General features: G+C 39.6%; 1 protein-coding gene across 1 annotated transcript in view; it reads right to left on the reverse strand.

Moving 5' to 3' along the window:
• Nucleotides 1–27,772, reverse strand: part of PCNX2 (pecanex 2) — a 360,142-nt gene that overhangs the window by 78,037 nt on the left and 254,333 nt on the right. The window contains exons 24-25 of the mRNA XM_064276483.1: nucleotides 13,062–13,120; nucleotides 1,989–2,204 (exon numbers count right to left, since the gene is read on the reverse strand). Of these exons, the coding sequence (XP_064132553.1) occupies nucleotides 1,989–2,204; nucleotides 13,062–13,120 (275 nt within the window). The remainder of the gene's footprint in view (nucleotides 1–1,988; nucleotides 2,205–13,061; nucleotides 13,121–27,772) is intronic.

Genomic DNA, 27,772 nt, shown 5'->3' on the forward strand with positions numbered 1-27,772 from the left:
TAACCCTCTGGAGTAAATTTCTATCACAAAACCTAATCACTTCCTTCATAGGGTTTTCTCCAAGCCGTAATTAGTTTGCTCATTTGCTTACTTGCTTATTTTCTGTATCTCCCACTGGAAGTAAACTTCATCTGGGTAAGAATCTTTCATGTCCTGTTTCCATTGTATTTCAGCATTAGAACATTGCCTGACACCGAGGAAGTTCTCAAAAAACGTTATTGAATGAAGAGTGTTGTGTATTGAATTGTATCCCCCCAAAATAGGTATCAGGTTGGCTAGGCCATGATTTCCAGTATTGTGGGATGATTGTCCACCATTTTGTCATCTGATATGATTTTCCTGTGTGTTGTAAATCCTATCTCTATGATGTTAATGAGGCAGGATTCAATATATAAGATTAGATTGTACCTTGAGTTAATCTCTTGTGAGATACAAAAGAGAGAAGCAAGCAGAGAGACAGGGGGACCTCATACCACCAAGAAAGAAGCCCTGGGAGCACAGCATGCTCTTTGGGCCCGGCATCCCTGCGCTGAGAAGCTCCTAGACCAGGGGAATATTGATGTCAAGGACCTTCCCCCAGAGCTAACGGAGAAAGAAAATCTCCCCCTGGAGCTGGCACCCTGAATTCAGACTTCTAGCCTCCTAAACTGTGAGAGAATAAACTTCTGTTTGTTAAAGCATCCACTCGTGGTAGTTCTGTTATAGCAGCACTAGATGCCTATGAGAAAGAGATACCTGGAAAACAACGGAAAAAGGAACCAAGGCACAACAATTGGTCTGTGTTCGCCTGGAGCAAGAGAGGAAGAAGGAGAGTCAGGAATAGAAGGAGGATATCAAATGTATTGGTAATTGTCTCCATGAACAACTGCCTCCTTTACCATGAGATCAGAAGAACTGGATGGAGTCCAGCTACCATTACTGAACATTTCGATCAAAGGTTCTATAGAAAAATCCTGATCAAAAGGGGGAAAATGTAAGACAGGATTTAAAATTCTCATAGACTTCAGACTTTCTGGAACCATGTAGGCTGGATTAACCCACGAAACTATTTCCCTGAGTTAATCTTTAAACCTTAAACCAAAAACATTCCCTGAAGTCTTCTTAAAGCCAAGTAATAATTTAGCTTAACTAGTAAAGATGTCTTCCTTGAGCATTGTGTTTTTTCAAGATATATTTATATGGGATCAAATCAATAGCAGCAACACGAAAGATTAGATAGGAACCACAGAGGACAGTGAGTTTATGTCAATGCAGGGAGGAACAACTCAGAAAAGCAGGGTGAGAATGGTTACACAACTCAAAGAATGTCATTGAATTGTACTTGTAGAAACTGTACATGTAGAAACTGTTGAATCAGCGTATGTTTTGCTATGTTCATTCTCAACAACAAAAACAAAATAATTTTTTTTTTTAAAGTACATCAATTACGCTAATTGCTGCATGCTGTTGGTTAGAAAGGCTTGGTTCCACCATGCAACTCCACCTTCTGAGGAATTGAAAAATTGGGATCATACTCTCAAGATTCAAATAGACTCAAAAACCACAAAGCAATGGGCAGTCATGTAGTGCATGATCTCATTTAAACTTCTTGAGGCAGCCATTTTACATGTGAAAAATAAAAGCTCAGAGATATTAAGTGGCTTGCCCACAACAGAACACAGTACCTATAACTGGCAGATCCAGGTTCTATTTTCAGTCTGCCTGGCTTCAAATGAAGCCCATGTGTGCACCATTGTCTCCTATTGCTTCTGAGTTTTCCCTATGATTGAAACCAATTTCCTCACTTGCTAATTCACAGGTTTCATTATTCCCTCAGATGACGACCATTGTTTATATCAGAATACATGGTTAAAGGTGTAAGATCCTAATTCTCATTTAATAGGACAGGCATGAAATTCTTCTTCTTTAGTGATGCTTTCTTATTAAAGCTTTGCATGATAATTAACTCAAATGACTCCCAACAACTCCCACAATTAAGAGATTCTTACCTCGGAATTCCAATCCTCGAAGTTGAAAGGTGACAAGGCCGTTTCCAATTTCAATCAGGTGAACAAAGGCATTGAGGTAATCTGAAGCCAAAATAAAGCAATCGCCAGAACTGTAGTTACCCCAACGACCAAGAACTAAGTCCCCACAGAGGGACTCCTGGAGCGCCCTTGTCAAATGTTCATAAAAGATGGAGTTGAGATTATTGTCATCAGCCCCTAAAAGCAGAAGAAGAAAGACGGTCAGTGGATGCTTATTCCCAATGTACTCAGACCTAGGAATCAGTGAGCTGTCTTGTGACAAAGGGTAAAATCAGACTTTTCAGATTCACAAAAAGAATAAAACCAGTTCTTTTATTTTAGAGACCCTCTTATTTTTTTCCCCTCAATACTGTCTTGGGAAACCCTGGTGGTGTAGTGGTTAAGAGCTATGGCTGCTAACAAAAGAGTTGGCAGTTTGAATCCGCCAGGCCCTTTTTGGAAACTCTACGGGGCAGTTCCACTCTGTCCTATAGGGTCGCTATGAGTCAGAATTAACTCAACAGCACCAGGTTTGGTTTTGGTTTGGATTATACCCTCTTGAGGAGCCCTGGTGGGTCAGTGGTTAAAAGGATCAACCGTTAACTGAAAAGGTCAGCAATTAGAAACCACCAGCAGCTCTGTGGGTGAAAGATGTGGCAGTCTGCTTCCATAGAGAATTTACAGCCTCAGAAACACTATGAGGTCGCTATGAGTCAGAATCAACTTGACAGCAGTGGGTTTGGTTTTTGGTTTAGACCCTCTTAAAGAAGCCCTGGTGGTACAGTGGTTAAGCACTTTGCTGCTAAGTAAAATGTTGGCAGTTCTAACCCACTAGCTACCCCACAGGAGAAAGCTGTGGCAGTATGCTTAAGATACACAGCCTTGGAAGTCCTATGGGACACTCTGTCCTACAGGGTTGCTCTGAGTCACAATCAACTTCACAGCAATGGGTCTTTGTTTGGATATACCCCCCTAAGAAGCCCTGGTGGCATAATGGTTAAGCAACTAGCTGCTAACCCACAGGGTGGTAGTTAAACAGCACCCCCCCACCCCTGCCAGCAACTCCCCAGGAAAAAAACCCAGTGATCTGCTCGCATAAAGATTATAGCCAAGAAAACTACTCTGCCACATGGGGTTGCTATGAGTCACAATTAACTCCATGGCACCCAGCAACAATATACCCTCCTAGGTAATTTCATCTATACATTTGCAGTTATTTACTTTTAATTACTGTCTAAAAGCAGATCACTTATAAATTCCTATCTCCAGCTGAGATCACTTGACTGAGCTGTAGACCTGCATCTACTTTCCTATTTAACACCTTCTCCTGTATGTCTCAAATGCACCTCAACTTCAAAATGACCACATCAGTTCCCCACTGTGTCCCCTTCTCACTGAATGGCACAACTATTCAGACAAGGATCTTCTTTACCACTCCTTCACACCTAAGTCTCTTAATTTTACCTCTTTCATGTATCACTTGAACCTTTCTAGTTTCCTCCATCTCTATTACCCCTGCCCTACTCCAAGCTACATTATTTCTTACATGAACAACTATGATAGCCATGTGACTCACCCATATATATTTACTGAGACCTATTTTTTTTTTTTTAATTATCTAGTCTGTCCTCCACACCACAGCCTGAACGAGCTTTTCAAATGAAAACATTGAACATGTTGCCCAGGACCCCCAAAACCCATTGCTTAAAACCCCTCAGTGGTTTCTCAGTGCTCTTGAGATAGAGACAAAACTTATTAACATGGCCTATAGTAAGATGGTTATTTTTTATAGTAAGATGGTTATATTATTTATCATTCATGGGTATAAACTAGGACTGTCAAACCAGGACACATGGTCACAAAGAGGTACTAAGTGATCAGTCTCCTACTTCCAACTCCATCCTCATGTCACACTACATTCCCTCCTCACCCTTTGTACTCAGCAGCAAAGGTCTTTCTTTATTTGAGAGAAAAAGGCCATTCTAGGCCTTCGTAGATACTGATCCTTCTGCTTGGATTGCTCCTCCATTCCCCTCTGGCTTATTAACTCTACCTATTCTTCAGAACTCAGCTTGATCAGTATGTCATGGAAGCCTTCATGACCTCCGTGACCAAGCCAAATTTCCTAGGAGAGGCTCTCATAGTGCTATGATCATTTATTTTGAATACTGTCACATTTGGAACTTTACTGCATGTCTGTCAGTTTGTCGTACTGTGGTAGCTTGCATGTTGCTGTGATCCTGGCAACTATGCCAGTGGTATTTCAAATACCAGCAGGGTCACCATAGTGGACAGGTTTCAGTGGAGCTTCCAGACTAAGACAGACTAAGAAGAAGGACCTGGCAGTCTACTTCTGAAAAAACTGGCCCCTCGGGTTGGAAGCCACTGAAAATATAACTGAGCAAGAGCTACCTCCTCAAAGTAGGGTCAACCTTAATGACATGAATGGAGTAAAGCTTTTGGGACCTTCATTTGCTGATGTGGCATGACTCAAAATGAGAAGAAACAGCTGTAAACATCCATCAATAATCTGAATGTACAAAGTATCAATCTAGGAAAATTAAAAGTCATCAAAAACGAAATGGAACACGTAAGGATCGATATCCTAGGCATTAAAAACCCATTGCTGTCAAGTCGATTCCAATTCGTAGTAAACCTATAGAACAGAGTAGAACTGCCCATAGGGTTTCCAAGGAGCTGCTGGTGGATTTGAACTGCTGACCTTTTGGTTAACAGCTGTAGCACTTAACCACTGTACCATCAGGGCTCCAAACCCATTGCCATCGAGTCCATTGAAACTCATAGCAACACTATAGGATGGAGTAGAACTGCCCCATAGGGTTTCCAAGGAGTGGCTGGTGGATTCAAACTGCTGACCTTTTGGTTAGCAACTGAGCTCTTTTAACTACTGCACCACCAGGGCTCCTCCTAGCCATTAGTTAGCTGAAATGGACTGGTATTGGCCATTTTGAATCAGACAGTCATATGGTCTACTATGCTGGGAATGACAAACTGAAGAGGAATGGCATCAAATTCATCATCAAAAAGAACAATTCAAGATCTATCCTGATGTGCAACACTGTTAGTGATAGGATAATATCCATACAGCTACAAGGAAGACCAGTAAATATGACTGTTTTTCAAATTTATGCACGAATCACTAATGTCAAAGATGAAGAAATTGAAGATTTATACCAACTTTTGTAGTCTGAAATTGATCAAACATGCAGTCAAGATGTATTGATAATTACTGGTGTTTGGAATGCAAAAGTTGGAAGCAAAAAAGAAGGATCAGTAGTTGGAAAATATGGCCTTGGTGACAGAAACAATGGCACAGATCACATGACAGAATTTTGAAGACCAACAACCTATTCATAGGAAATACCATTTTTTTGGAAATATCTTTTTTTTAAACAACATAAACTATACACGTGGAGCCCTGGTAGCACAGTGGTTAAGAGTCGGGCTACTAACCAAAGGTCAGCAGTTCAAATCTACTAGCTACTCCTTGGAAACCGGGGCAGTTCTACTCTGTCCTATAGGGTCACTATGAGTCAGAATCAACTAGACAACAACCAGTTTTTTATACGTGTGGACCTTACCATGAGGAAAAAACAGGAATCAAATCAACTACATCTGTGGACAGAGTTGAAGGAAAAGCTCAATATCATCAGTAAAACAAGGCCACGGGCCAACTGCGGAAGAAACCGTCAATTACTCATATGCAACTTCAAGTTGAAGCTGAAGAATATTAAGAGCCATGAGAGCCAAGGTAAAATTTTGAGTATATCCCACCTGAATCTGAAGACCATTTCATGAATATATTTGACACACTGAACACTAATGACCAAAGACCAGATGACTTGTGGGCTAACATCAGGGATATCATACATGAAGAAAACAAGAGGGCATTAAAAAGACAGAAAAGACTGAAATGGATATCAGAGGAGGTTCTGAAACTTGTTCTTGTTCTAAAGCTAGTGGAAGAAATGATGAAGTAAAAGAGGTGAACAGAAGATTTCAAAGGGTGGCTCAAGAAGACAAAGTAAAGTATTAAAATGAAACGGCAAAGACCTGGCGTTAGAAAACCAAAAGGGAAGGACACACTCAGCATTTCTCAAGCTGAGATAACTGGAGAAAAAACTGAAGTCTTGAGTTGCAATTTTGAAGGGTTCTATGTGCAAAATACGGAATGATCCAGGAAGCATCAAAAGAATACAGAAGTAATACAAAGAGTCACTGTACCAAAAAGAACTGGCCAACATTTAAACATTTCAGGAGGTAGCATATGATCAATAACTGATGGTACTGAAGGAAAACATTCAAACTGCACTGAAGGCTTTGGTGAAAAACGAGGCTCCAGGAATTGACAGAATATCAATTGAGATATTTCAACAAAGGGATTCAGCACTGGAGATGCTCACTCATCTATGCCAAGAAATTTAGAAAACAGCTACCTGGCCAACTGTCTGGAAGAGATACATATTTGTGCCAATTCCAAAAAAAGCTGATACAACAGAATGTGGAAATTATTGAACAGTTTTTTTTATCATTAATATCGGAAACCCTGGTGGCGTAGTGGTTAATTGCTATGGCTGCTAACCAAAAGGTCAGCACTTCGAATCTACCAGGTGCTCCTTGGAAACCCTATGGGGCAGTTCTATTCTGTCCTATAGGGTTGCTATGAGTCAGACTTGACTCAACAGCAATGGGTTTGGTTTTGGTTTTTTATCATTAATATCACATGCAAGTAAAGTTTTGCTACAAATACTTCAAAAACAGTTGCAGTAGTACATCAACAGAGAACTACCAGAAATCCAAGCCAGATTCAGAAGAGCATGTGGAATGAGCGATATTGCTGATATCAGATGGATCTTGGCTAAATGCAGGGAATACCAGGAAGATGTTTACCTGTGTTTTATTGACTATGCAAAGGCATTCGGCTGTGTGGATCATAACAAATTATGGATAACATTGGGAATAATAGGGATTCCAGAGCACTTACTTGCGCTCATGTGGAACCTGTACATAGACCAAGAGGCAGTCATTTGAACAAAACAGGGTGATATTGTGTGGTTTAAAATCAGGAAACGTGTGCATCAGGGTTATGTCTTTTCACCAGACTTATTTAACCTGTATGCTGAGCAAATAATCCAAGAAGCTGGATTATATGAAGAAGAATGTGGTATTAGGACTGGAGGAAGACTCATTAACAATCTGCAATACACAGATGACCCACTTGCTGAAGATGAAGAGGATTTAAAGCACTTACTGATGAAGATCAAAAAATACAGCCTTCGGTATGGATTACACTTCAACATAAAGAAAACAAAAATCCTTACAATTTGGCCAATAAGCAACATCATGACAAATGGAGAAAATATTGAAATTGTCAAAGATTTCATTTTACTTGGAGCTGCAATCAACGTCCATGGAAGCAGCAGTCAAGAAATCAAACGATGTATTGCATTGGGCAAATCTACTGCAAAAGACCTCTTTTCAAGTGTTGAAAAGCAAAGATGTCACTTTGAGGAGTAAGGTACGCCTGACCCAAGCCACAGTGTTTTCAATCGCCTCTTATGCATGTGAAAGCTGGACAGTAAATGAGGAAGACTGAAGAAGAATGGATGCCTTTGAATTATGGTGTTGGTGAAGAATATTGAATATACCATGGACTGCCAGAAGAGCAAACAAGTCTTTCTTGGAAGAATACAAGCCAGAGTGCTTCTTGAAATCGTGATGGGGAAACTTTGTTTCACTCATACTTAGGACATATTATCAGGTGGGATCAATTACTGCAAAAGGGCATCGTGCTTGGTAAGGTAGAGGGTCAGCAAAAAAGAGGAGATCCTGGAGGAGATGGATTGACACAGTGGCTGCAACAATGGGCCTGAACACAGCAATGATTGTGAGGATGGCCCAGGACCCAGCAGTGTTTCGCAGTGTTGTACACAGGATTACTGAGTGGGAGCCGATTTGACAGCATTTTTAACGTGTGTATGTGGTTATTTGACTTACATGATTTCCTCAATGAACCATAAATTCCATGTCCAAACTTGCTTATTTTTGTATGCAAATACTTGCAGAATTTCTAACATATAAACCAAGCCCATTGCTGTCTAGTCAATTCCGACTCATAGCGACCCTATAGGACAGAGTTGCCTCACGGGGCTTCCAAGGCTCTAATCTTTATGGAAGTAGACTGCCACATCTTTCTCCTGTGGTGCTGCTGGTGGGTTTTTTAACTGCTGACTTTTTGGTTAGCAGTCATGCACTTAACCACTACACTACCATACACCCACTGCCATTGAGTCGATTCTGACTCATAGTGACCCTGTCGGACAGAGCAGAGCTGCACATAGGGCTGTCATCTGTACAGGAGCAGATTGTCAGGTCTTTTCTCCCACAGAGCTGCTGCTGGTAGGTTTGAAGCACTGACCTTTTGGTCAGCAGTTGAGCGCTTAACCATTGTGCTAGCAGGGCTCTGTAATAGGTGTGGAGTGGTATCTGATTTTTGTTTTAACTTGTATTTCTCTAATGACTAATGATGTTGATTATCCTTTCATGTGTTTTATTAGTATTTGTATGTCTTTTCTGGTGAAGCGTCTGTTCAAAGTTTTTTTGTCATTTTTTGAGATTATTATTTTTTTTGTCATTAATGACTTTGAAGAGCTCTTTATGTATCTGGATATGAATATGATTTTTTTTTTCTTACTAGACCCTTTCAAAGAGGAGAAGACTTTAATTTTGATGAAGTCCAACTTACCCATTTTGTCTTTTATGGTATGTTCTCTTTTGGCGTCACATCTAAGAAATCCTTGCTATCCTAAACCATCAAGACTTTCTCCTATTCCTTCTTCCAGAAGTTTTATAGTTTTGGGTTTTACATTTAAGTCTATCAGGCATTTTGAGTTAATAATTGTATATACTGTGAGGTAAAGGTTGAAGCTTAATTTTTGTATATGGATGTCCAATTATTCTTTGTTTTTTCTCCATTGAATTGCTTTGGCACCTTTATCAAAATTCTATCGACCTTGTATGTATCAGTCTCTTTCTGAATTCTCTATAATATTCCATTGATCCATCTATCCTTCCACCAATACTACATCGTCTTGGTTATTGTTACTTTATATTAAGTTTTGAAATCTGGTAGTATGAGTCCTCCAACTTTGGACTTATTTTTGAAGATTGTTTTAACTATTCTAGTATCTTTGCCTTCCGTAGAAAATTTTGAATCAATTTGTCAATTTCTACCAAAAAAAAAAAAAAATTCTGCAAGTGATTTTGATTTGGTTTGTGTTAAATTTATAGATAAATTTGAAAAGAATAGGTATTTTTGTAATATTGAGTCTTCCAGTCCGGGAACGCTTTTTATCTCTTCGTTTATTTTGGTTGTCTCTGATTTTTTTTTTTTTTTATCAGTGTTTTGTAGTTTTCTGCATACAGAGCTTTTTGCTTGTTTTAATTTTTATCTATGTCTTTCATGTTGTTTGGGGCTATTGTAAATAGTACTTCTTTTTCCTTTTAATTTCCAATTGCTGGTTTATAGAAATGCAGTTGATTTTTGTATCATTAACCTTGTATCTTCACTTATTAGTTCTAATAGCTTTTTAAAATATTATTTGTTATTTTTTACTGTGATAATCATGTTACCTGTGACTAGAGATCATGTTATTTCTTTCTTTCTAATAGATAGCTCTTTCTTTTTCTTGCCTTATAGCACTGGCTAGGATCTCCAGTATGATACTGAATATAAGTGGTGAGAGCATGCATCCTTTCCTTTTTCCCAATCTTAGGGAGAAAGCATTCATCCTTCCACCATTAAGTGTGATCTTAGCTGTGGGCTTTTGTAGGTGCCCCGGAGAAATCCTGTACTTTCATCTCTGAATACCAGGATCAGGATCAAGGTTTTTTATTTGTTTGTTTTGTTTTGTTTTTAAAGTCTTTTCTGACCATTCTTCTCTGAAGAACTAGAGCTTGTGTCTCCCTGTGCTCCCTAGTGCCTCTACCACAGCCTTGCCCACTCTATTGGAGTCAGTCAAGCATCTGTTTCCCCTGTAGACTCAAATCTTTGCTGATAGAGCCTTGTGTCTCATTTCTCTTTACCTTTAATAGTATCTGATGCATAGTTGGCTTTGAATAACTTTTTTTTTTTGCAATAATGAACTATAATTATATTTTGGATTCATCATTTCAGAGTAGTGAGAAAAACACGAATGTCTTAAACTAATCAAGAAATAAACTAAATACTTCACCCATAAGCCTTCTATGAAGAATGGCTGAACCCTGAAGGAAATGTGGTATCTTCACCTGCTCTGACAAACTGACATGAATTTTTAGGGCTACACCCTGCCCCACATACTCCATCTTCCTTGTGAGTACAGGGTGAATAATGGCATCAAAGGAAGGGATAAAGAAGGGTACAGTAAAGAGATGGAACTGCCTGCTTGACAGTGGAAGGCCAGGGGTGTGTGTTTGTTTTGGGGGGTGGGATTGTACACTTCCCTTAATCCCCCTGCTGATTTCTGACTCCTTTCACACCCTCTATCAGATATCTCAAGATTAGGAATACAAACTTTTTGAGGAGAAGGCTAGGTAAACTGGGAAGTCCTCATAATCTATGGTACTTATGGATGGAAGAGAAATTGAAAAGGACTTGGAGGAAAGTTTGCATACAGGCCTTTTGTCTGAGGAGTATACTTTCTTTTGGGGGTAAATTCTGGCTCTGGGAAATCACAGAGGCAGAAAGTTGTCCAAAAGAGAACACACCTAAAGCAAAACTCAAGGCTTCCTTCTAGGCTGAGACAGAGATTCAGGAAGGCCAGAGATGTTGTCGTCATTGTTGTTAGAGGCTGTCGACGGAGTTCTGACTCCTAGGGACCCTATGTACAAGAGAATGAAACACTGCCCTGTCCTGTGCCATCCTTACAATCATTCTGCTTGAACTCACTGTTGCAGCCACTGCATTAATCCATCTTGTTGAGGGTCTTCCTCTTTTTCACTGACCTTCTACTTTACCAAGCATGATGTCCTTCAGAAATAAAGACTACAAATTTGATGGCAGCTCCAGGGTTTTGCACCCTTGGGAACCTGAATTTGATGGGTAGGTACAGAAAGGTGAAGACTGGCCCCAAGAGCCCTACATAAGGAGGAGCACCAATCCATCTCTAAGAAACTTATAAAAAAAATACTATAAGATTATGCCTCACTCTGCTGGGCATTCATGACCATTAAAAGTTGATTTGAAATTAGTGCATTTATAACTTAATTATGATTAATGGAAAGAAATAAACTGTTCTACGCACTGAGTCATATCATGCAGTCTAATAAAGTATCAGTATGCTTAATCTTCTTCGCAAGTTAGGTCTGATTGACCTGACCACTTACATTCATTTTCTATGATGGATCAGCATGCATCTGAGACACTAATTAGAGATGACTTTGTGTCTCTGGTACTTTTAAAGGAAAGGCCTGAATGAGAGAATTAACCCTTGCTTAATTGTTCAAACTGCTGAATGTTTAAGGAGAAAAAAAAAAAAAGGAACAATTAAAACCACTAAAAGTAGATATTTGACTCATGGCCTCTTCTCAGAACACATTGACCACACATGAGCATAATTAAAGTGAGACAACAATTACGATTTTAAATAAAGGCAAGATGCACTTGTGAATCTCTACATCTGCCTAGTATCAATGGCCCTGCGATGTCATGTATTCCCACAGCTGCTTATCAGAGATATTTGACCACCCCTTCCATTTGCACTGACATAAAGTTCAGCAAAAATTATACCTGTCTCTCCAAATATTTGATTTCAAACTAATCGTATATATGCAATTCCAGTATAGACAATGCACATGATGCAATTCTTCCTAGACAAAATTTTTGGCACGGGGGAGACAGTGAGGTGGATAAAAATAGAGAACAGCTAAAATTTTGCATTCTGATACAAGGAAAGAAGAGGTAGAATGGTTAAAAATGAGAGAGGTTATGAAGAGAAAAAAGTAAACTAATTTGTGATAGTTAATTTTTTGTGTCAGCTTAGTTAGGCTAGGGTGCCTAGTTGTTTGGTCGAACACTAGTCTAGATGTTGCTGCGGAGGTATTTTGTAGATGTGATTAACATTCATAGTTGACCATAAGGAGATTGCCCTTGATGATGGGGGTGGACTCATCCAACCAGTTGAAGGTCTTAAGAACGAAAACTGAGCTTTCCCAAGAGAGAAGGACTCTGCCTAAAACTACAACATACAATCCTGCAGGAGTTTCCAGCCCACTGTCTGGTCTATAGATTTTGGACTTGCTGGCCCCCCAATCGTGTGAGTCAATTCCTTAAAAATCTATCTGTGTGTCTAGCTGTCTACTGCCTGTCTGCCTATCTATACATTTATATATTTTATTGATTCTGTTTCGCTGAAGGACACTAACACATAATTTTCTAGTAGGTAAATATTTTTATAGCTTACTGTTGAGTGAAGTTTCTGAAAGCTTTAGTATTCTGGGTCCTGGAGTGGTTTGCCCTTAAGGAGATCATAATGCTGATGTTTTACCAAAGAATTAATTGCGAAAAGGCTGATCCCAAGGTTTATAGTTTGTGTTTGATGCTTATAATATACAAAATAAAATGCCTTCATGAAGCCCCAAGCAGTTGTCTTTGAGTTGATTTTGACTCATGGCAACCCCATGTGTGTCAGGGTAGAACTATGATTTTCAATGGCTGACTTTTCAGAAGTAGATCACCAGCCCTTTCTTCTGAGGTACCTCTGGGCAGACTTAAACCAAGCACATTAACTGTTTGCACGTTCAGGGACTTCTCTTAATAGAGCCATTCAATACTGAAAAAGTACCTAAACAATTCTAAATAATGGAGGAATGCATTTCCAACCCAAACCAGAGTGTTTGATCAGTGTACTTGCATAGTTTTATCTTACAGTGGACAGATTTACCAAGATATGCATTGTTTCCACTATGATTAAAACCAATGAGCACTTTTGGAATGAAGAAATCCATCTACATAAATAAATAATTCAAAAGGAGAGAAGAAAGATATCTTCTTACCTGGATCCTTTTCAATTTGGACAGCCAGTCTTGTGTTGGAATTATCCACTCGCCTTGTACTAGAGGGGCCAAAAGAAGGCAAAGGACATAATTAGATTCTTCTAAATGAAAGGAGTGCTTAAAGAATGAGCTGTTTGAGTAGGGAATGCAGAGGACAGAGAGTTCTCATGAATAAGATAATTGCTCCCGTTAGATTCTGCTGCAGAAGAGAGCAGTCTGATGACAAGGGATAGAGGGAAAAGAGGAATATGGAGGGAAAAGATGAGTGGGTCTCTGAGTTTGGGGAGATGGCATTATGTCTTACTAATTCTGAGTACCAGGTCCACACAATAAAAGCAAGGGCTTGAACTGCTAATGGAATGTCTTGCACCTTCAGAACTGAGAGCATTGTGCAGAGGTATGTTTCTTTTCAAATTGATTCCAGAAAACGAGGTGGGTAATCGGTGTGTCCACAAGTTGCTTTCATGAGTTGGCTATATTCTTACAGACCTTTTCTTAGGTTGAACCACGAGAATAAAACGACCCTCACAAATTTAGGTAAAGACTGATAGTCTGTTGCCATGGTAACAGATGACCACCTAAACGAGTTTGAAGCCTATTCGATTATGACAACTCACCTCAGTTAACAGCTTTTGTAAGCTAACCAGTCTATAACAGCTCCTTGTTTCTGGATGTCAGCTAGTGGGGACAGACTTACTCCAGACTTCTGAGTGACAACCCATCAACAGTCTCACCCAAGTAACTGCTTATACAGACCAGGCCAACCCACTTATGCCTTTAAAACTTCACCTGTCCTTGAACTTGTCCACAATGCTTGAAAGTACATTGGTCTTCTCTGCTTGGGGAGACTATGCCTGGCCAGTCTTGTCTTTTTACTTCAGATACTGAGGGGGGGGAGGTCTCATCATCCTTGACAACAATATGGAATTGATGATACTCAACTGTTTATGACCTGCACAAATGGCAGTTTTATATGGTTAAACCTAACATGTTAGTAATTAAGAAAGGTCTTTCACTAGAAATATATCAACATTGAACATAGGGCTTACATAAAAGTTTGAACATAACAAGGGTGCCACCAAAATTTGTTAAAAGACTTATCTCTAACATAGCCTGGCCCCTGCTTTGGATGAGGCCCCTGCCTCGTTACTTTGGCCTTTGCTTTCTATGCTCCAACAGCGCTGGTCTTCTTTTTCCATGTCTTCAGCATGCCCCAAGATCCTCTTCCTGTCACCATGCCATTCTTTGCAAGTGGTGTTTCCTCTCCCTGAAGCATTCTCTTTTCATTCCCACCTGTTTTCCTGGTTGCCTCCTCTCATCCTTCCACTCTCAGCTCAAGTATCACTTTCTCAAGGCAGCCTTCCCAACCTCTGCTCTAGGTGAGATTCATTTGGCATATGCTCTTTCACAGGTCATGCCTCTCCTTTGGAGCTCCTCATGGTTAATAATAATAATGGTGAGAGCTAATATTTATGTAGCGACTACTTGTGTTATATCCCATTCAAAGTACTTTACACATATTAACTCATTATATCCTCACAACAACCCTGTGAAATAAGAATTATTAGTATATCCATTTTCACCAAGGCACAGCAATATCAAGTAAACTGTCCAAGGCCACAGAGCTAATAGGTAGTAGAGCCAGGATTTGAACCCTAGCACACTGGCAGTGGAGTCCTCATCCCACATCAGCTATACATTTCTTTGTGTGATTATGTGATTACATCTGCCTCTTATGCCAGACCCTGAGTACCACAAGGGCATGCTTTTTGCTCACTACTGGCACATGGGAGGCACGCAATAAAGCGAGTGAATGGTCAAAGATAACGCTGCTATTGAAGATTTTTTTTCTCTTAATACCGACTAAGAAGGAAGGGGAAAGCTACCATCTGATGCTGCACACATGGCTTGCTGTTAAACAGGACCTTTGGCACGATTAAATAAATGGCTGGCACTTGGTGATGGTACTTAAGATGAAACCTCAGACTGAAAACTTCTTTTGTGAACTTGCCTCCTGGGAATCAGAACACATAAAAAGATACTTGGATGAAACTACAGTTAGAATAAATGGAAAGGCTTTTCTTCAGAAAGAAAAAGAGTACTCTTTTTTTCCCTCGTAAGTCTCAGATATTTGAGAACCATCTAGCCAAGATCCTGTTAGGGCTTTGTGGAATAGACTTGACAGATGGGTTGAAGAAAGGAATAATCTGTTACATCTAAAAAAGGCTGCTAACCCCAAGCACGCTGTGACCCTATTACTGCTTTGGTTTTCCTTCCAAATACCCTCACAGAAGCTTTGGAAACAAAAGAACCCGGGATTGTTGAACACAAAGCAAACAACAGCATTCTAACTAGGGCCAAAATGCCATCTCTGTGTAATTATTCCCTGAATGGAATTTTAGTTCCACCTTAAGACCTAGGACAAACAGAATTTTTTTAGTGGCAGAATAAACAATTTTTAAAATGGGATTGAGCCAAAAGAAACTCCTTTACCAAACTCCTTGGGGAGTTAAAACACCTTCTACAACTACTGGAAAGCTATCTTCGAAAAGGCTAGAAAATGCAAGTGTTAATCATATCAACAGTAACTAAGCTGAACTGCTTGGATTCCCCAGGGCCTCTGGCTCCCAACCAGACCCTCCTCAGAGGTGAGCTGTCAGCACCCTGGGTAATTTGAGCTTTCCCCAGCAAGCTCCTTCTGAAAATTCAGTGCTTACCACTCAAAGGTGCTAATTAGCTCAGTAATTGGATTTCTGCCTTAACTGTCCTATTGTGTGAGCATCAATTCTGTTGCTCAAAGAAAAAATGGGGGCTTGTACCTCACTGCCCCACCTCAGTGGGAATGCAAAAACGCTGTACGTGTTAGGTGAGCACCTTCACCCTTGCCTCTCCGTTAGCGTGCCTGGTGAAGGTGCTGTGCACTGTGGGGCCGCTGTCTTCAGTGCTACAGGCCCAGTGCTTAGCGATAGGCCTTTCCGGACAAATCGACTTACTCCCAGGCACTCCGCCCCTATGTTAACACAGAATGCAGACAGCAATGCCAGTTTCTGCCCTTTGGACTTGACCTTCCCACCCCTGATCTGTCTTCCTATATTCCAAACACCTTCTATCTTGCATAGTTTCATCTGAGGAACTTAAATAATTTAAAAGTAGCTTTCTTTAATTATACTACTTCACATTCCTGTTTGTCAACACACAGACCATGATGATAGAAGTGTCCCCATTGTTTTTGATGGGGAAAGTACATCTGGCTGAAGTGATAAATATGACGGGCCATATGGGAACCCTGGTGGCGCAGTGGTTTAGAGCTCAGGGTGCTAACTAAAATGTTGGCAGTTGGAATCCATCAGCCACTCCTTGGAAACCCTGTGGGGGCAATTTTACTCTGTTCTATAGGGTAGTTATGAGGTGGGATCGATTCCACCACCACAGGTTTGATGGTTCAAATGGTAAACCCCAAATGGAATTATGAATGGACTATACTTCTATTCACGGGACAGGGTAACCTCAGAGAAATCTTGAGAATGAGGAGAAAGCCAGAGTTTAAATAGAAGGTCACTATTAACTTGTAAGTTCAAAATATACAAAAGGTGCATCCAGTGTTTGGTTTTAATAATTATTTTCACTGTTGCTGGCAACCACACTAGTTCTTTCTAACGCAGAGATGCTCTGCTGGCTGCTGGGTCACATGCAGCTCAGGATGACTTGGCATGAGAGAAACTTCCTGAGGACACAGTGTGGTGTGCAGGCAGTCACGTGGATGATCTCTCAGGCGACCTCAAGCCTTGCTGACGCGCTCTGTGAGGCCTGGATTAGTCCTGCTTTCCCTTTACCTTATTGGGTAGCCATCGGGTCCCAAAGTAAAGATGGGAGTGTCTTTATCCACTCAGCTCCCTTTGATGGGCCCTGGGCTTTAACACTTCTTCCATTTGTCCTTCAAGACCACAGAAGCACAGCTTAGTCTTACTTACCTAGATATCATTACTGGAAATTAAAATACTATCATGGTGTGTTGAAATTATAGGAGGATGGAAGGAGGCTACTTTATCTATTTATTTATTATTGTACTTTAGATGAAGGTTTACAGAACAAACTAGTTTCTCATTAAACAGTTAGTACACATATTGTTTTATGACATTGGTTAACAACCCCACGACATGTCAACACTCTCCCTTCTCAACCCTGGGTTCCCTATTACCAGATTTCCTGTTCCCTCCTGCCTTCTGGCCCTTGCCTCTGGGCTGGTACGCCCCTTTAGTGTCATTTTGTTTTATGGGCCTGTCCAATCTTTAGCTGAAGGGTGAACCTCAGGAGTGACTTTATTACTGAGCTGAAAGGGTGTCTGGGGGCCATATTCTTAGGGTTTCTCCAGTCTCCGTCAGGCCAGCAAGCCTTGTCTTTCTTTTCGAGTTTGAATTTTGTTTAATATTTTTTAAAGGAGGTTATTTTTAATTGTCTAATATATAATCAATGTTTTTCAGTACTCCGTGGGCACTTGAAAAGGCATATTCACTTTTCTGTATGCATGTGTGTATGGGTATTCTGTTATATATATATATATATATTTTTTTTTTTATTAACTTTTATTGAACTTCAAGTGAACGTTTACAAATCAAGTCAAACTGTCACATATAAGTTTATATACACCTTACTCTGTACTCCCACTTGCTCTCCCCCTAATAAGTCAGCCCTTTCAGTCTCTCCTTTCATGACAATTTTGCCAGCTTCCAACTCTCTCTATCCTCCCATCCCCCCTCCAGACAGGAGATGCCAACACAGTCTCAAGTGTCCACCTGATACAAATAGCTCACTCTTCATCAGCATCTCTCTCCTACCCACTGTCCAGTCCCTTTCATGTCTGATGAGTTGTCTTCGGGAATGGTTCCCGTCCTGGGCCAACAGAAGGTTTGGGGACCATGACCGCCGGGATTCCTCTAGTCTCAGTCAGACCATTAAGTATGAGAATTTGGGGTCTGCATCCCACTGATATCCTGCTCCCTCAGGGGTTCTTTGTTGTGCTCCCTGTCAGGGCAGTCATCGGTTGTGGCCGGGCACCATCTAGTTCTTCTGGTCTCAGGATGATGTAGGTCTCTGGTTCATGTGGCCCTTTCTGTCTCTTGGGCTCTTAGTTATCGTGTGACCTTGGTGTTCTTCATTCTCCTTTGATCCAGGTGGGTCGAGACCAATTGATGCATCTTAGATGGCCGCTTGTTAGCATTTAAGACCCCAGACGCCACATTTCAAAGTGGGATGCAGAATGTTTTCATAATAGAATTATTTTGCCAATTGACTTAGAAGTCCCTGCAAACCATGTTCCCCAAACCCCCACCCTTGCTCCGCTGACCTTTGAAGCATTCATTTTATCCCGGAAACTTCTTTGCTTTTGGTCCAGTCCAATTGAGCTGACCTTCCATGTATTGAGTATTGTCCTTCCCTTCACCTAAAGCAGTTCTTATCTACTAACTAATCAGTAAAAAACCCTCTCCCACCCTCCCTCCCTCCCCCCCTCGTAACCACAAAAGTATGTGTTCTTCTCAGTTTTTACTATTTCTCAAGATCTTATAATAGTGGTCTTATACAATATTTGTCCTTTTGCCTCTGACTAATTTCGCTCAGCATAATGCCTTCCAGGTTCCTCCATGTTATGAAATGTTTCACAGATTCGTCACTGTTCTTTATTGATGCGTAGTATTCCATTGTGTGAATATACCACAATTTATTTATCCATTCATCCGTTGATGGACACCTTGGTTGCTTCCAGCTTTTTGCTATTGTAAACAGAGCTGCAATAAACATGGGTGTGCATATATCTGTTTGTGTGAAGGCTCTTGTTTCTCTAGGGTATATTCCGAGGAGTGGGATTTCTGGGTTGTATGGTAGTTCTATTTCTAACTGTTTAAGATAATGCCAGATAGATTTCCAAAGTGGTTGTACCATTTTACATTCCCACCAGCAGTGTAGAAGTGTTCCAATCTCTCCACAGCCTCTCCAACATTTATTATTTTGTGTTTTTTGGATTAATGTTAGCCTTGTTGGAGTGAGATGGAATCTCATCATAGTTTTCATTTGCATTTCTCTAATGGCTAATGATCGAGAGCATTTTCTCATGTATCTGTTAGCTGCCTGAATATCTTCTTTAGTGAAGTGCGTGTTCATATCCTTTGCCCACTTCTTGATTGGGTTGTTTGTCTTTTTGTGGTTGAGTTTTGAAAGAATCATATAGATTTTAGAGATCAGGCGCTGGTCGGAGATGTCATAGCTGAAAATTCTTTCCCAGTTTGTAGGTGGTCTTTTCACTCTTTTGGTGAAGTCTTTAGATGAGCATAGGTGTTTGATTTTTAGGAGCTCCCAGTTATCTGGTTTCTCTTTGTCATTTTTGGTAATGTTTTCTATTCTGTTTATGCCTTATATTAGGGCTCCTAAGGTTGTCCCTATTTTTTCTTCCATGATCTTTATCGTTTTAGTCTTTATATTATTTTTTTTTATATTTAAAAAAAAAAAACCTGTTGGGAGGCAGGGCCAACATGGCAGAATAGATAGACACTTCCAGCGAGCCCTCTTACAACAAAGATGAGAAAAAACAGGTGAAACAAGTATATTTATGATAAGCTAGCAGCCTTGAACATCAAAGACAAGGTTAGCAAAGGAACTGAGGGGCAGGGGGAGGAAGAGACAGTTCAGAAGCAGAGAGGAGTTACCGGACATGAATTACCGGGAAAGTCCTCAGGCACCATTCCTGGGAGTGGCTGTGGCAGGCTGGTACTAGCGTTCGGCCACAGTTTCCTCAGGGAGAAGCAGCCAGCCACACAGCCTACTCACGCCTCCGGAACCAGAGAATAACGGCGCTCTTGGCAAAAGCTAAGTTCTTGCTTATATTTTACCACTCCCCCCGCCCCCAAGCCAACTTCAGTGGTTGTTGATTTCCCTGGGCCTGATATAAGCCCTGTTGAGTGCCTAGAGCCATTCTCCAGGCCCTGGAGAAGGAATAAATTTGAAATTGGGGGAAAAGATAATTTGCCAGCTCCACTAACTGAGGGAGCTCAGGACAGGAGTAGCTTCTGTCCAGGCATAAACAGTTCATGGACTTTGACTACCTTGCCCCTTTGCATGAACCTGTGTGGGCCTATTTCAGGAGAATAAGCCTTGTTGGCAGACTACAACTGTTTCAGCTGTGCAGTGGAGAGGTGGGTGTTTGATGTTTGACATTGCTTTGCCTGTTAAACCGGGTCCTCACCTACCCACATCAGGGGCATAAGGACTGGAGGCTCCACTCAGGTTACCCAGCCACCCAGGACAGGGGCCCAAGGATAACTGGTACCTCCCAGTCTTTACAACCAAAAATACTCGGTACCCATGGCCCGTATGCAGAATCTACCCACCTGTATGCTCTAGAGAACAGGGACAGGCTTTCCTCAGAGACACTTGGGGGATGATTCTCAGTTCCCTACCTTATTCAGGGCATGACACCCTGCTGCAACCAGATACCAGTACCTACACCAATCACCCCTGCCCCTCTAAGACTGTACAACAGAGCCTGTACCACACACTTGATGATCAGCTACCTGGACACCTGAGCTGAATTCATACAAGAAAAGTGAATGGACTCCTAGAGTGATATACCTGATAACAACTCTAGCCATTTGGAACAGGACATCAGAGCTCCAAAGGTGAAAATAATCAAGCTAGCTCGCTCAAGCAACCCATTTAGGCACATCAAAACAAAACAAAGAAAGAAGCTACAATACAGTAAGCAAACATAAAATAAACTAATACAATAACTTATAGATGGCTCAAAGACAACAGTCAATAACAGGTCACATAAAGAAACAGGCCATGATTGCCTCAACAGGCTCTCAAAACAAAGAATCCAGGGATCTTCTAGATGAAAGTGCATTCCTGGAATTACCAGAGGCAGAATACAAAAGATTAATACACCGAACCCTTCAAGACATCAGGAAGGAAATGAGGCAATACACAGAAAAAGCCAAGGAACACACAGATAAAGCAGTTGAAGAAATTAAAAAAATTATTCAGGAACATAATGAAAATTTAATCAGCTGGAAAAATCCATAGACAGACAGTGATCAGAAATTCCAAAGATTAACAATAAAATTTCAGAAGTAGACAACTCAATAGAAAGTCAGAAGAGCAAAATTGAGCAAGTGGACAGCAGAATTTCTGAACCTGAAGATAAAGCACTTGGCACCAATATATTTTAAGAAAAATCAGATAGAAGAATTAAAAAAAAATGAAGAAACCTTAAGAATCATGTGGGACTCTATCAAGAGAAATAACCTATGAGTGATTGGAGTACCAGAACAGGGAGGGATAACAGAAAATACACAGAGAATTGTTGAAGATTTGTTGGCAGAAAACTTCCCTGATATCATGAAAAATGAGAAGCTATCTATTCAAGATGCTCATCGAACTCCACATAAGGTAGATTTTAAAAGAAAGTCATCAAGATATATTATAATCAAACTTCTGAAAACCAAAGATAAAGAATTTTAAGAGCAGCTAGGGATAAATGAAAAGTCACCTACAAAGACAGTCAATAAGAATAAGCTCAGACTACTCAGCAGAAACCATGCAGGCAAGAAGGCAACGGAACAACTTACACAAAAAACTGAAGGAAAAAAAATTGCCAGCCAAGAATCATATATCCAGCAAAACTGTCTCTCAAATATGAAGGTGAAATTAGGACATTTCCAGATAAGCAGACGTTCAGGGAATTCGTAAAAACCAAACTAAAACTACAAGAAATACTAAAGGGAGTTCTTTGGTTAGAAAATCAATAATATCACATATCAACCCAAGACTAGAACACTGGGCAGAGCAATCAGATATCAACCCAGACAGGGAAATCACAAAAATAAATCAAGGTAAAAAAATGCTCAAAACAAGGAAAACAGTGATGTTATTATGTAAACGAAGACAACATTAAAACATTAAACAGGGACTAAGAAATGTAGTCATAGACTTTTCATATGGAGAGGAAGACAAGTGGATACAAAGAAATAAAAGTTAGGTTTAAGTTTGGAAAATTAGGGGTAAATATTAAGGTAACCACAAAAGAGGCAAACTACCCTACACATGAAAATAAAACACAAGAAAAAAATAGAGACTAAGCAGAAACAAAACCAACAACAATGAATATGAGGAAAAGACAATATATAATCAGCACAAAAAATTAAGTGAGAAAAAGAAACTGTCAACAACACACAAAAAAGACAACAAAATGGTAGCACTAACTTCATACCTATCCATAGTTATGCTCAATGTATATGGACTAAATGCACGAATGAAGAGACAGGAAGTGGGAGGATGGATTAGAAAACATGATCCGTCTATAAGCTGCCTACAAGAGATACACCTCAGACTCAGAGATACAAACAAACTAAAACTCAAAGGATGGAAAAAAATATATCAAGCAAACAACAATCAATAAACAGCAGGAGTGGTAATATTAATTTTTGACAAAATAGATTTTAAATTTAAATCCATCAGAAAGGATAAGGAAGGACACTATATAATGATTAAAGGGACAATATACCAGGAGGATATAACCGTATTAAATATGTATATACCCAATGACAGGGCTGCAAGATACATAAAACAAACACTATCAGCATTGAAAAATGGGATAGACAGTTCCACAGTTATAGTAGGAGACTTCAACACACCACTTTCAGTGAAGGACAGGACATCCAGAGAGAAGCTCAATAAAGACACGGAAGATCTAAATGCCACAATCAACCAACTTGACCTCATAGACATATACAGAACATTCTACCCAACAGCAACCAAGTATACTTTCTTTTCCAGTGCACATGGAACATTCTCTAGAATAGGCCACATATTAGGTCATAAAGCAAGCCTTAGCAGAATCCAAAATATTGAAATATTACAAAGCATATTCTCTGACCATAAGGCCATAAAAGTAGAAATCAGTAACAGAAAAAGCAGGGAAAACAAATCAAACACTTGGAAACTGAACAACACCTTGCTCAAAAAAGACTGGATTATAGAAGACATTAAGGATGGAATAAGGAAATTCATAGAATGCAAAGAGGATGAAAACACTTCCTCTCAGAACCTTTGGGACACAGTGAAAGCAGTGCTCAGAGGTCAACTTATATCAACAAATGCACGCATCCAAAAAGAAGAAAGGGCCAAAATCAAAGAATTATTCTTACAACTTGAAAAAATAGAAAGAGAGCAACAAAAGAAACCTTCAGGCACCGGAAGAAGACAAATAATAAAAATTAGAGCTGAACTAAATGAAAGAGAAAACAGAAAAACAATTGAAAGAATTAACAAGACCGAAAGCTGGTTCTTTGAAAAAATCAACAAAATTGATAAACCATTGGTGAAACTGACAAAAGAAAACAGGAAAGGAAGCAAATAACCCAAATAAGAAATGAGATGGGCGATATTATAACTGACCCAACTGATATCAAAAGAATCACATCAGATTACTATGAAAAATTATACTGTAACACATTTGAAAACCTACGAGAAATGGATGAATTCCTGGAAACACACTACCTACCTAAAGTAACACAAACAGAGTTTATTAGTAAATAAACCTGTAACAAAAAAAGAGATTGAAAAGATAACTAAAAAACTCCCAACAGAAAAAATCCCTGGCCCAGGCAGCTTCACTGCAGAGTTCTATCAAACTTTCAGAGAAGAGTTAACACCACCACTACTAAAGGTATTTCAGAGCATAGAAAAGGACGGAATATTCCAAACTCATTCTATGAAGCCAGCATATCCCTGATACCAAAACCAGGTAAAGGCACCACGAAAAAAGAAAATTACAGACCTATATCCCTCATGAACTTAGATGCAAAAATCCTCAACAAAATTCTAGCCAATAGAATTCAACAACATATCCAAAAAATAATTCACCATGACCAAGTGGGATTCATACCAGATATGGAGGGATGGTTCAAAATTAGAAAAACAATCAATGTAATCTATCATATAAATAAAACGAAAGACAAGAATCACGTGATTTTATCAACTGATGCAGAAAAGGCATTTGACAAAGTTCAACACTCATGTATGATAAAAACTCTCAGCAGATTAAGAATAGAAAGAAAATTCCTTAACATAATAAAGGGCATTTATACAGAGCCAACAGCCAACATCAGCCTAAATGCAGAGAGTCTGAAAGCATTCCCCTTGAGATCAGGAACCAGACAAGGATACCCTTTATCACCACTCTTATTCAATATTGTGTTGGTGGTCCTAGCCAGAGCAATTAGGCTAGATAAAGAAATAAAGGGCATCCAGATTGGCAAGGAAGAAGTAAAAGTATCTCTATTTGCAGATGACATGATCTTCTGCACAGAAAACCCTAAGGAATCCTCAAAAAAACTACCGAAACTAATAAAAGACTTCAGCAGAGCATGACGATACAAGATAAACATACAAAAATCAGTCAGATTCCTCTACACCAACAAAAAGAACATCAATGAGGAAATCACCAAATCAATACCATTTACAGTAGCCTCCAAGTATTTCATAAAATACTTAGGAATAAATCTTACCAGAGACGTAAAAGACTTATACAAAGAAAACTACAAAACACTTCTGCAAGAAACCAAAACAGACCTACGTAAGTTGAAAAACATACCCTTGCTCGTGGATAGGAATATTTAATATTGTAAAAATGTCTATTCTACCAAAAGCAATCTACAGATTCAATGCAATTCGATCCAAATTCCAGCGACATTTCTTAATGAGATGGAGAAACAAATCACTAACTTCACATGGAAGGGAAAGAGGCCCCGGATAAGTAAAGCATTACTGAAAAGGAAGAATAAAGTAGGAGGCCTCACTTTACCTGATTTTAGGACCTGTTATACTTTTTATACCGCCACAGTAGTCAAAACAGCCTGGTACTGGTACAACAACAGATACATAGACCAATGGAACAGAATTGAGAATTCAGACATAAATCCATCCACATATGAGTCGCTGATATTTGACAAAGCCCCCAAATCCATTAAACGGGGAAAAACACAGTCTTTTTAACAAATGGTGCTGGCATAACCGGATATCCATCTGCAAAAAAATGAAAGAAGACCCATACCTCACACCATGCACAAAAACAATCTCAAAATGGATCAAAGACCTAAATATAAAATCTAAAACGATAAAGATCATGGAAGAAAAAATAGAGATGATGTAAGGAGCCCTAATACATGGCATAAACAGTATACAAAACATTACTAACAATACAGAAGAAAAACTAGATAACTGGGAGCTCCTAAATATCAAACACCTATGCTCATTCAAAGGAGTAACATTTCTGATCAGCGCCTGATCTCTAAAATCCACATGACACTGCAAAAACTCAACTACAAAAAGACAAATAACCCAATTAAAAAATGGTCAAAAGATATGAACAGATACTTCACTAAAGAAGACATTCAGGTAGCTAACAGATACATGAGGAAATGCTCACGATCATTTGCCATTAGAGAAATGCAAATAAAACTACAATGAGATTCCATCTCCCTCCAACAAGGCTGGCATTATTCCAAAAAACAGAAAATAATAAATGTTGGAGAGGTTGTGGAGAGACTTGAACACTTACACACTGCTGGTGGGAATGTAAAATGGTACAATCACTTTGGAAATCGATTTGGCGCTTCCTTAGAAAGCTAGGAATAGAACTATCATATGATCCATCAATCCCACTCCTTGGACTATATCCTACAGAAATAAGAGCCTTTATATGAACAGATATATGCACACCCATGTTCATTGCAGCGCTGTTTACAATAGCAAAAAGCTGGAAGCAACCAAGGTGCCCATCAACAGATGAATGTATAAATAAAACATGGTATATTCACACAATGGAATACTGCGCATTGATAAAGAACAGTGATGAATCTGTGAAACATTTCATAACATGGAGGACCGGAAAGGCATTATGCTGAGTGAAATTAGTCAGTTGCAAAAGGACAAATATTGTATAAGACCACTACTGTAAGAACTTGAGAAATAGTTTAAACAGAGAAGAAAATATTCTTTGGTGGTTACGAGATGGGTGAAGGAGGGAGGGAGGGAGAAGGATATTCACTAATTAGATACTAGATAAGAACTACTTTAGGTGAAGGGAAAGACAACACACAATACAGGCCAGATCAGCACAACTGGACTAAACCAAAGGCAAAGAAGTTTCCTGAATAAACTGAATGCTTCAAAGGCCAGCGTAGCAGGGGCAGGAGTTTGGAGACCGTGGTTTCAGGGGACATCTACATCAATTGACATAATAAAATCTATTAAGAAAACATCCTGCATGCCACTTTGGAGAGCAGCATCTGGGGTCTTAAACGCTAGCAAGCGGCCATCTAAGATGCCTCAATTGGTCTCAACCCACCTGGACCAAAGGAGAATGAAGAACACCAAGGACACAAGGTGATTACGAGCCCAAGAGACAGAAAGGACCACGTAGACCAGAGGCTACATCAGCGTGAGACCAGAAGAACTAGATGGTGCCTTGATCACTGCCCTGACAGCGAGTGCAACAGAGAACCCCTGACGGAGCAGAAGAGCAGTGGGATGCAGACCCCAAATTCTTGTAAAGACCAGACTTAATGGTCTGAATGAGACTTGAAGGACCCCAGTGGTCATGGCCCCCAGGCCTTCTGTTAACCCAGGACAGGAACCATTCCCAAAGCCGGCTCTTCAGACAGGCATTGGACTGGACAACGGGATAGAAAAAGAGGCCGGTGAAGAATGAGCTTCTTGGATCAAGTAGACAGTTGAGGCTATGTTGGCATCTCCTATCTGGAGGGGAGATGAGAGGGTAGAGGGGGTTAGAAGCTGGAGGAATGGACAGAAAAAGAGAGTGGAGGGGAGGAGCAGACTGTCTCATTAGGGGGAGAGCAATTAGGAGTATATAGCAAGGTGTATATAAATTTTTGTATGAGACTGACTTGATTTGTAAACTTTCACTTAAAGCACAATAAAAAAAAAAAAATTACCATCGAGTCGATTCTGACTCATAGCAACCATATAGGACAGGGTAAAACTGCCCCATAGAGTTTCCAAGGAGTACCTGGTGGATTTGGACTGCCAACCTTTTGGTTAGCAGACATAGTTCGTAACCACTACGCCACCAGGGTTTCCATAATTTATATTAGAGCTACATTATTAATTATGTATTTAAATCTTTTATATCCCGACCTAATTTTCAATAATTTGATTAATCGTTAGCCAAGAAAAGTAAATTACATTTCTTATTACTGTGGTGTTTCTATTTCTTATTGAATTTCTTTTTATTTATTTTCTTTATGAATTTTGTTATGTGATTTAAGGCATTGGCATTTATAGCTTATACCTCCATAATAAGTTTTACTTTTTGTCATTGTAAAATGTTTTTGATTCTAGTGGTTTTTGCCCAAAATTCCTGTGTTAAATATTAATTATGACCTTTAAGTTCTTTGCATCTTCCTGATACTTTAATCCATTCTTTTATTTTTAGCTTTTCCAAAACACTGTATTTTAGGTATGTCTCTTGCACTTGCTGTTAAAACAGATGTATTTTGTCATAATCTGTCTTCATAATTTATGTTATTAAGTTTTCTGATCTTATTGTTTCTTTAATTTTTAAACAAATCAACCTAAGGTCTGACTTATAAAATCATATGAACAACTTTGTTCCAATAAATTTGGGGACTTAGGTTAAA

The sequence above is a fragment of the Loxodonta africana genome, chromosome 25 (assembly GCF_030014295.1).
Source record: "Loxodonta africana isolate mLoxAfr1 chromosome 25, mLoxAfr1.hap2, whole genome shotgun sequence".
In the NCBI taxonomy this organism is placed as follows: Eukaryota; Metazoa; Chordata; class Mammalia; order Proboscidea; family Elephantidae; genus Loxodonta; species Loxodonta africana.